We start from the raw sequence: 10583 nt of genomic DNA on the forward strand, positions 1-10583 counted from the left end.
TTCTTCGGAAGACACTGACGGGATCCGTTGACAAAATCATTGTGGCATAAACAATTCAATACGTTCAATATACAATTTATAATTATTTTATTGACTCTTGTTGGTCCACGCGAAGCGCTGACCCAGAGCCTCACTGCTGTTCTTGTTCTTGTTACCAAAACTTTAAAAGCGTCCAGCGTCGCCAGTTTTGAACAGACGTGCATGAAATTTTGTACACATAAACTAAAGGTGATTCCCAACAAATGTTCATTACCCTTTTTTAAGCTTATCCCCAGGGTTCCCCTACACCTACAAAACAAAACAGGGATTTCAAACTTTAAAAGCGTCCAGCGCCGCCAGTTTTGAACAGACATGCATGACATTTTGTACATATTTCCAAAAACCATTCATATTTCCAAAAACCATTCATCACCCATTTTTTAAGTTGGACCCCATGATTCCCCCTACACCTACAAAACAAAACAAGGGGGGGGGGGCGGTTTCAGCAGAACTGTACATTACTGCCATTTACCATTATCTTAATAGTGCATGAATGGCGCGGTCGGTTAAGGATGTGTTGTAAAGAACTTAAGGTCGTGAGCTTGAATCATGTATTTAGTAAGTTTGAGTCGCGTATTTATTTTCTTTTTCATTTTGTCAAACAGTTCTCATCCATGTTCATTAAAAAAGAAAATTAACACCGAGGCGCGATTCGAAATCATGACTTTCAGTTAAGGATGTGTTCTAAAGAACTTAAGGTCATGAGATCAAAACCCGTCTTGGTATTCAATTTTTTTTTCCCAATTTATTTATTTATTTTAAAAACCCAATATAATAACTTGCACCTGTACCATATTTAAGCATGGAGGAACGCGCAGACCTGATGAGCGGTCGCTCTTGTTTCTTATGATACTACTACAGGCCTACTATAATAGTGATATAGTAAATTTACAATAGCACATATTACTAAACAATAAATACAATTCTTCATAGTAATTATGCAGATTGTCTAAAATATATTAAATTGTGTTTTATCCAATATTGGGGGTAATGCAATGTGAAGCGTAGAGGCATTGTTGTCATTAATATACTCACTTCATACTTGAATCATGAATAGACGAGTTGTTGAACTCTGACCTGATGTAGATGCATTTTACCACCATGCCAAGAATAACACAATTTATCTAAAATCAAAAGGTTGGTTTTAACGAATAAAAATACAAGCAAGCTTCGTCATCCTATCATTTACCTTGTATAGGTTTTGTCTCTACACTGTATTTATTTCATAAGATCTGGATTACTGCAATACTTCCATTTAGTACGGTACTTTAGCAACAGTACATTAATTGTATTAAGCATTTCTTTAGGTTGCTCAATGTACTATAAAATCTGTCAACAAAATTAGAGGAGAATTCTTACCAGAAGTATGACAATGGCCGGAAACACGAATGCCCAACGGAGTCCATACTTACTATTTAACCAGCAGCTGAAAAAATAATAATAAGTGTTTTAAATTAAACATTATTAGCAGATAAATATTTGATATGGGCAATTCATTTCAAGTTGTTTATAGTCATTTAGTAAAGTATTTTGCATTGTTGCATACAAATTGTTTAGGCCTAATATTAAATTAATCAAGTAAATAACATACAAGTCAGATTAATAAAGATCAAATTAAAAATATATAATTTTTAAAGGTTTTCAGATTTACCTCAGAGAACATAAATTGATTTGATCATTTTGAAAAAGAAATTGAATTGTTAAAGTGACATTTTAAGGGTTAACAAAGGACAAGGCTATACGCACAGCGGCTGTGTATATAAGGACAGAACAGATCTTATACGCACAGCGGCTGTGTATAAAATGGCCTTATAACGGATCTTATACACACAGCGGCTGTGTACATAAGGTACAGAACTAATCTTAAATGTACAGCAGCTGTGTATATAATGGACTTCACAGATCTTATATGCACAGTGGCTGTGTATATAATTGACAGAACGGATCTTGTACGCACCGCGGCTGTGTATATAAAGAACTTGAGTATCTTATACGCACAGTGGCTTATTTTATTGCTTTCTGTTAATTTGTTTGAAGCAACATATTTTTAATCTTTAAAAATAAATTTTTGTATTGCTATACTTGCATAGAATTATATATACCTGCTCTACTTATCTTTTAAATAATTTATATTTTTTTCTTTTAAATTATTTATACTGTATTTACCTCTGAAAAGAGGCTGATAATTACAATGGATTAGAGAGTCTTTTTGCAATCTTTTTGTCCTATTGTTTAGTTCAGTGTTACTGTAATATGTTGATTGATCGCAAAAACAAAATGATAGAATAATAGACTTAAATAATAAATATAATATAATTATACCCTCCACATATATATATATATATATATATATATATATATTTTTATATACATAACTATATTATATACATATAATATAGGCCTATATGTAATATATATATTATATATATGAAATCATCAAACAAAGGTAAATACAGCATTTGAATAGCTATATACTGGTATAGTATATATATACTATACTGTATACTATGGTCATTTGAGGTGGGGGGGGGGATGTGGTGGCAAGGTCATGAACAAGCGAAATTCACAGCGTAGGTTCGAACCTATTATCATTACTGTACTTCATAAGAATGTTGAGTACCAACCACAATAATAATAATAATAATAATTTATAAAGCGCCAATATCACTGAACCGAAGTAAAAATCAATGGCGCTGTGCATGTTCAAATGTTAAAAGTGAGTTTTGAGATTGTTCTTAAAAAACAGCAACTGAAGGTGAGCGATAACATGTTTTGGGAGGGAGTTCCAAAATGTGACAGCTGAAAATAAAAAGGATCTGTGGCCGTAGGATTTAATTGCTCCTTGCTAGACCTGTTAAACCTAGGCGTCCCTAAACTGCACCCAACCGCGAAAGGCCACAGCTGCTGTACTCTCCCCTTTAGGTAGGCTAAATTGCACCCACTCTCAATCACACGTGGTGTCTGCTACTGACACTGTACCCTGGGCTGGTTAGGCCTAGCTAGCTGCGGATTCGGCAATGCTCAATAAAAATCGTTTTCAGCCCTCCCCAGTTCCTCCTAACTACTAAAAGTATATCTCAGTTGAAGTCTTGTTATATTTACAAAACAAACAAAAATAGATAACAATAGTAAATGTGTTTTATTATCAGATCGTCAAATAACACGTCCACACTGTGCAAAGAATCACGAACAAAAGACCACAAATTGATTCTTTTTAAAAACAGAGCTTTTTTAATCATGAGATACTATGGTGTGCTGCAATTGGTTGCTTGTCGCTGTGCATATAACAAAACCTCTATTATTGTATACACAGCCACTGTACGTATGGCCAGTCCCTATAACAAAATGGTTAAGCCATATCTTGAAAGTCAGTAAAACTTTGAACTAAACATACATATCCGGATCTCTGTATTCCAAAGTTCGTATAGTTAAGGTCAAACCAACGATTACAACAGGTACGCTGTAGCAAACTAGCAGATAATACTTGATATTGTTATATGTACTCGGCGTCGTCCTCAACACTTTGAAAGCGATGAAAACTGCTTCGCCAAGCATCCATGTAAATGTTGACAAAGCGGCTGTATGTAGACCGATAGTCACTGCCATACACACATACTGCAATTGGAGACAATTTAGGCTGCTTTTAATAAAGCACTTGGGTTTACTATATATTTAAAAGTGAGGTGTCTTGCAGTGATTTTATTTGACATTTAAATATATTGTATATTAAAAAATAAATAAAAGAAATCAATCTACTGTGAATGGCAGGCACACTCTATTTCAAGATTAACTGAGAAACTTAAAATAATGGGGGATCTTTAATGGGTGCTTATAATTTTATGTAGTTTGAAATTATAGAAAATATCAATTTTAAAAAAGATGATATTGATACAAAACCAAATTTGTTTTGTACAATTTTCCATCTCACCAATCCTTACCAATTTAACTGTAAACTAATTAATATTGTTTGGCTACGTACATTTTCTACTGTATTTTCAACTAGATTAGCATGCAATGTATGACCATACAAAACCTCATTTTCCGTCTTGTTGATTCCGAAAATAAACACAGTTTGGAGTAGCATAATGCTGGCAGTAAAGTTACAATGTATTATACCTCGTGTTGATTTTCTGAATTTTCTGCGATAACAAAAAATACAGATATCTAAAAAAATAATTCCAAAGCGAAGTAAATAATAAAATAAAATTGCCACAGGCCTACTGTATATGATTATTGCTCACCATTATTGACTTTTCCTGCATTACCAAAAAAAGTAATTGCTTTTATTCTTTATTTTTTTCTCTATCCCATTTTCCTATTTTTTCAAAGGTTTTTCTGGCTGGCACTTTGGTCAATTTGATTTCAATTATTTTTTTTGGTAACATCACTTCTCATTATGACTATGAGGAAAAGCCCTATGTTCTGTTTTACAAACACTCTACTGTGTATCTATAGGCCTATCTATTTCATGTTTATTGTGATTTGTGAATGAATTGGAGGAAAATGTAGCTATTTCCCAATATCCCGAATGAGTTTCTATTTCAATATGTATACGGATTGTGTCCAATAGAAAGATTATCTTACTTGAAGCAACTGTATGTTATGAAAGTTGCGAGAAGTCCTATCAAAGAAATTCCAATACTTGTTCTAGATATCCATGATAACGCCACGTCTTCACCCTATGATGAATTACTTACCAAGTTAAATTTCAATGAATCAACACGTGCGAATTGCTAATGCATAAAATATACCTGACAAATTTGTGTGATGTGCCCTTTTATAGGCATGATGATGTCATATTACACCCAAATATGGGCATATCACATTTATTTTTCACATAAAATAGATAGTGTGTACAGAGCTTAAGATCCTTAGCTTGGTTCTCACGAGAGCCCTAGTATCCGGATCGGGAGCTAACCGATAGCACCTGAGTGAGAACGCCCGATCGATTAGCGCTAACCGCTAGCAGTATCCGGATACCACTAACAGTTAGCAAGCGCTATAGGTAAGTAAGTTGAGCGCATTTTTATCATCAACCAATCACACGTACGCGTTTACAATTTCCAGTTTCTTATTGGCCAGTGATTCGATCATCATATTTTTGGTATCCGGATCTGGATTTTCTCGTATGGACGCACGGCATCTAACAGTTAGCAGAATCCGGATCCTGCTAACCGTTAGCAGCCGTATGAGAACAAAGCCTTAGTAGAGGAGGATGCATACAATTTGATGTACATAACATCTTTGACCGTGTTTACACTTAACCTAAAAAGTGGGTCTCTGGCTTACTTATGCACAAAATTCAAATTGTCAGTTATGTAGGCCAAAGCATAATCAGGGTCTGACTACAATGTTTACATTTCTATAATTTACATCCTGCTTATAATTGGTTCTCTCATTATGTGTGTATAATGAACAAGGATTAGCATTTAAATAAAAGGAAAATTGTTATAAAATTGTATAACGTAATTCACCTTTCCTGACGTAGTTTTCATCAGAATGGCATAACTAGTGGTGTGACTACAGTAGCAAGTATCATTACCACGTGACACGCAACCAGTATCTGACCATCTACAGCAAACAACAATGCAAGATAATTTCACATTCTTAAAAAGACACAGGTAAGAAAAAGAGCAGTTAAATTGAAGTGGAGTAAACCTCTTTCAAACTTTGTAGAGCTATACTTACAATCCGTCGTCTGCAAGGTAGACACAAATAATTTCTTTCTTAGTGTTTGACATTGTTGTAACCTAAACCATTAAGAAATAAATTCAAGCAAATAGAAATTTAGTTTACGTAAATGTATACCAGCCATTTCAGAAGAGCTAGTTCTTGTAATTTGTGTTCACCAACAAGTTAAGAGTGGCCTACCATAATTTTGGGGGTGGTGCAAGTAGCAATTGAGGACATAAGGTGCAAAGGGGCGTAACCTATGGTCAAGAGAGGAAGGGTTTAGGGAGTTATCTTATCTATTGTAGTTAAAAGAATTGTATTATCTATTTAAATTGTAATTAAAAGGATTGTATGTCTGTGGATAGGCTTACTCTGCTTTCCTTTATATAATTTTATTTGAATTGGTTTTAATGTTTGATACTGTTTATATCAACAAAAATGTCTCTTAAAACAGGCCTATATCATAATATATTTTAATAGACAGTTTTATTATTTATTTAAAATAGTGTTGTTTAAAAAGGCAAATTATACGGTTTGGAAAGCTTTGTATTGATATTGATATTATTAAGGTATAGTACATTTCTGCTATGAGGAGGCCTCCTACATTTCCTACCTATAAACAACAATATCAAGACGCCTGAATTGTATTTGTAATAATCAATTCAATATACTCATGTTTGCACTAGCAGAATTATGGTGCTACAATTTTACAAATTACTGTACCTTATGCGTCGGAAGTACAAACGTAACGCTAATGTCTACATTTAAATTGTCTCCGGACATATTGAACACTGACAATGAAAACAGACCATTACTTATGAATCTGTAAGAGGTATTCACCCTGTTGTTAATATCGTCTCTTTCTTTCAACGACTCCCTGTATTATATATAATTAAATTAATATATTAATCTTAGATAAACTAATATAAATCGAATATAATATTTACTATCACATTATATGAAATATATTGATACCAATATTTTAATAATAATATAGAGAACCGATAATTATCTTACTTGATATTCGATATATCTTCAGTGAAATTGAAAGACATTACAAACATTGCAACTATTACTGTCATCTCTGAAGTATAAGATAAATATTTTGTTTCATAGTATTAAAGTTCAGTAAAGAATGTTAATTAATACTATGCTGATGAAAATATAAATAGGAAATCCAAGTTCATACAATCGAATGAAATAATACTCTATAAAGTGAATAAAGTAAGATTCACACCGAATCCGAATTCGGTTCGTAGAACATTTTCAATGCGCCCCTTAGTTCGCGTCTATTCTTTACCACCGATTCCATTTTACTGCATCAGACAAGATGGAAGATTGGTGGACCTAGAAGCAGTCATGGATCGCACCAGATGGAGGATGATAATGGGATGACCCAACCCCCCGTGAGGTGACAAACGAGATGATGATGATGAGCCATACCAAAGAACATAACTAGCAGAAGAATGAGCTCATCGTGTAGTTTGCATTAACTTTGATTGAACGTCCACCCTCTCTAGAATGGAGGAAAATTATTTCATGGAGTGGAGAAACTAATGAAAACAAATGAACCAGAGAGTTATCCAACCAATCCACTGATTTCTACTACAATAGCTATCATAGTAGAGATCTGTAAACCAATCCAACCAATCAAAGATATAGCCCCGCCGCTCGAATGAAGGAAAATTGCTCTCATGGACACCGTCATGGGGCGGTTCCATTGAACTGCTCTATCTTTTGCTAATCATTATCTTTGGCCATACAAACCGAATTCGGATTCGATGTAAATCTACCTTTAGTATTAAGAATGCTCAGGTGGTTTCATTGGAACACAACCCTATTTTAAAAAAGGGCATGGCCTTCAAAGACGTTCGATGATCGAACGTGTTCTGCGTGCATGTTCGGTTTTCGAATTCTATTCTAATTCGAATAGGGTGCCCCCTATTTCGTGGCTGTACTTTTTTAATGTTTCATTGCCTGCATAAAAAATCATGGCAGTCGGACCTCTTGTAGTTTTATACTCTTTGCTACAACCTTGAAGAATAATCATGTTTACCTACCGTCATTGCCTACAGGTAAATCAGTTAGCTGGAATGTGACAACTCCATCTTCAGTATGTAAGAAATAATGCTTGCTTTTGTTGTCTGAACTCACTTTTAATGCCATGCCAACTGCAAGTAAAAATGGGAAAAGAAATCAAAAATAAAATCAACATATTTATTGCAAGTTAATATTTCTAGTTATCATGAAGTTATGTGCTAATTTAGTCGAGGAGCGCTTGGCGCAGTGCCCAGCTATTATGTTAAAGAACATTATAGTAACGTTACAGTTTGGTGATAAAAACATTATTTTGTAGAACCATCTATACATAATTATAACCTACTTTCTCAACGTCACGATGTTTGAACGTTCTTACAACGTTGTGCGAACGTTATTTTGTTACATATCTAACATTGCAACATTCACGAAAGTTATAAGAATATTTTGTGTTTGGTGGGTGGTTACTTCAGGCCTTTCAACTTTGAACAAAGGGTATAAAACTGCTAGAGGTCCGACTGCTGGGGATTCATTGGAACGCAAAAAGTACGAAGGGGCGTGGTCTTTTGAGATTCAAGTAACGCGTACGCATTTCTAAATTATGTGTAAGGCACCTGTCTGGCCTTCATCAGCTTCACCATGAATAGTTTAAGCTATATTATATATATCCCCCCCCCCCATTATTTGACAAGGGGGGGATGGTCCATTGTATCATCCCCCCCCCCCAATATTTTGACTATGTATGGAATAAAATGGAGCTTTACACACTTAAAAAGACTGTCACAGATATAATTTGCACTGTCTTATGTGCTTACAAAGATGAAAATTAGCATAATGTATTAATGTTGATAACAAAATTATTTTATCTGGCACCAATCTAAGCTCTTCTTTCCTTAGATGTTAGATGTGCTTGCAAAGAGAGCCACATTTGTCTCTTATACACATAAAGAGAGCCACATTTCACACTGAAGGGTGTGTACGACATCAGTAATGTTATGTCAATTCCAAGAATGTTTAAGGTTATATCGGTTGATGAGGAATTTATTGATTAGGCCTATATAGCAATTTATTTTGCAAAAACAAGGTTTCCAGCTTCAGAGGGGGCACATACCCTGTCCACACAAGGGCACACATTGGCGCTAACACCAGGCGCGTAACAGGGGTCTTGGGTCAGGTTGGGTATTTATTTTCCCGGTTAGTAATTTACCATACCCACCCCACCCACTCCTCATATAGAAAACAATACGACATAGGGCTTATCTTATTTATAATATAGGCCACACACGTGTGTTTGAAACTAAATATAAGCATTTTCATCATGGTTTATTTATTACAAACATATTCTTTCACCATCAATACACATTGAGGCCCTTCTTTTAGGTTAAAACAATCTATCTTAAATTTGTCTTCCTTGAGTTTGGGACTATTATGTGTTTAAATAACTTAAAAGGATAAACCTAAAAAAAGGCCTAAGAAATGCATGCAAAGCGCGCATTTCTAATTTCGTCGGAATTGATGAAAACTCCCTAAAATGTGCAATTTATAGAGGAAATTGGCCTACCGTAACAAAAAATGCGTGCAAAGAATTTGAGAATTTTAGGCACTTTCAGAGGATGCATTTGTCAATGGGTGGGGAAAGATTTTCTAAAGATGGATATTTTCCCCTTGTCCCCCGGTGTTTTTAATTCTAATTTCGTTGGAATTGATCAAAATTTCCTAAAATGTGCAATTTTTAGAGGAAATTGGCCCATGTTAACAAGAAATGCGCGCGAAGCGTGTGCGAAAGTGAGGTTTTTAGGCACTTTCAGGGGATGAAAAGGGCATTTATAAAGGGGTGGGGAAGATTTTTCAAAGATAGATATTTTCCCCTTGTCCCCCAGTGGTTACGCCATCGGGCAGCATAGATCAAAGGAGTTATGACAGTTTTTGAAATGGAGAAGGGGTTGCAGAGTGTTGTGAGTCTGGTCATTATGATATCTTCCTTTTTATTCTTGTCTTTATTTTTCTCTTCTCTTTTTCTTTATCTTTCCTTTTCTTTTCCTCTTCTTTCTCTTTCCCTCCCTCCCTCTCCCTTCTTTCTTTTCTCTTATTACCCAGCCCGGTATGACGGCTTGGTCAGCCCGGTAAAAACCGTCAGGGATGGGGAAGTTTCCCCCTCCACCCCCCCCCCTTTATACCCCCCTGCGCCTGTTACGACACTGGCTAACACGCCAATCATCCCCCCCAATGAAAAATATTTTTCTACGCCACTGCCTTGTAAATCACTCCCTGAATATGTCGACCCAACTTACTCTCTGATTCTGATTCCTTATTTGGTAACGCTGTCATATTACAACTGACGAGTAATACAAAATGGCAAAAATAATCAACATTTGCGCTTTCGGATTCACAAGAATATCGAAAAATCTCTGTGTATTTATACCTAATAAAATTGAAAAGACAGAAGATTACAATGACCATACCATACTCATCAGTTGTTGCTACGAAAGAATCTTCTAGAATTTCTTGAAAAATTTTTCTTTCCATGTTGACAATGTTTTGTTGAAGTCTGCAGACACTCTAATAAAATATAAGTACACAAAAGGAAAGATGATTACGAGGGTCAACTCTCAATTATATTTTATTGTCATTGTTCAGGGGAACCAGGGGCGGATCCAGAGATGTCCAAAAGGGGGGGCCAAAAGGGGGGCCTAAATTTGGGCCGATCGAGACAACAATGCCCTAGGGGCATGCCCCCGCGAAATTTTTGTGTTCTAAACGCCCGAAAATAACATTTGAGGCGTTGTGGGCTATCATTTTTTTCTTTTTCCTTCTTTTTTTTTTTTTTTTTTTTT

General features: G+C 35.2%; 1 protein-coding gene across 10 annotated transcripts in view; it reads right to left on the bottom strand.

Moving 5' to 3' along the window:
• Window positions 1-10583, bottom strand: part of LOC117110909 — a 79191-nt gene that overhangs the window by 1891 nt on the left and 66717 nt on the right. For 7 of the 10 annotated variants that reach the window (XM_033253733.1, XM_033253735.1, XM_033253741.1 and 4 more), the window contains 11 exons: window positions 10212-10308; window positions 7773-7883; window positions 6730-6796; window positions 6436-6589; window positions 5728-5789; window positions 5514-5610; window positions 4624-4718; window positions 4073-4178; window positions 3434-3654; window positions 1399-1465; window positions 1075-1163 (listed from right to left, as the gene is read on the bottom strand). In XM_033253733.1, coding sequence (XP_033109624.1) covers window positions 1075-1163; window positions 1399-1465; window positions 3434-3654; window positions 4073-4178; window positions 4624-4718; window positions 5514-5610; window positions 5728-5789; window positions 6436-6589; window positions 6730-6796; window positions 7773-7883; window positions 10212-10308 — 1166 coding nt within the window. Of the gene's footprint in view, window positions 1-1074; window positions 1164-1398; window positions 1466-3433; window positions 3655-4072; window positions 4179-4623; window positions 4719-5513; window positions 5611-5727; window positions 5790-6435; window positions 6590-6729; window positions 6797-7772; window positions 7884-10211; window positions 10309-10583 lie in introns of those variants that run through there. The other 3 variants (XM_033253738.1, XM_033253737.1, XM_033253742.1) reach the window with 3 other exon arrangements.

The sequence above is a fragment of the Anneissia japonica genome, unplaced genomic scaffold (assembly GCF_011630105.1).
Source record: "Anneissia japonica isolate Jap-2015-1 unplaced genomic scaffold, ASM1163010v1 scaffold277_len1293397_cov203, whole genome shotgun sequence".
Taxonomy (NCBI): domain Eukaryota; kingdom Metazoa; phylum Echinodermata; class Crinoidea; order Comatulida; family Comatulidae; genus Anneissia; species Anneissia japonica.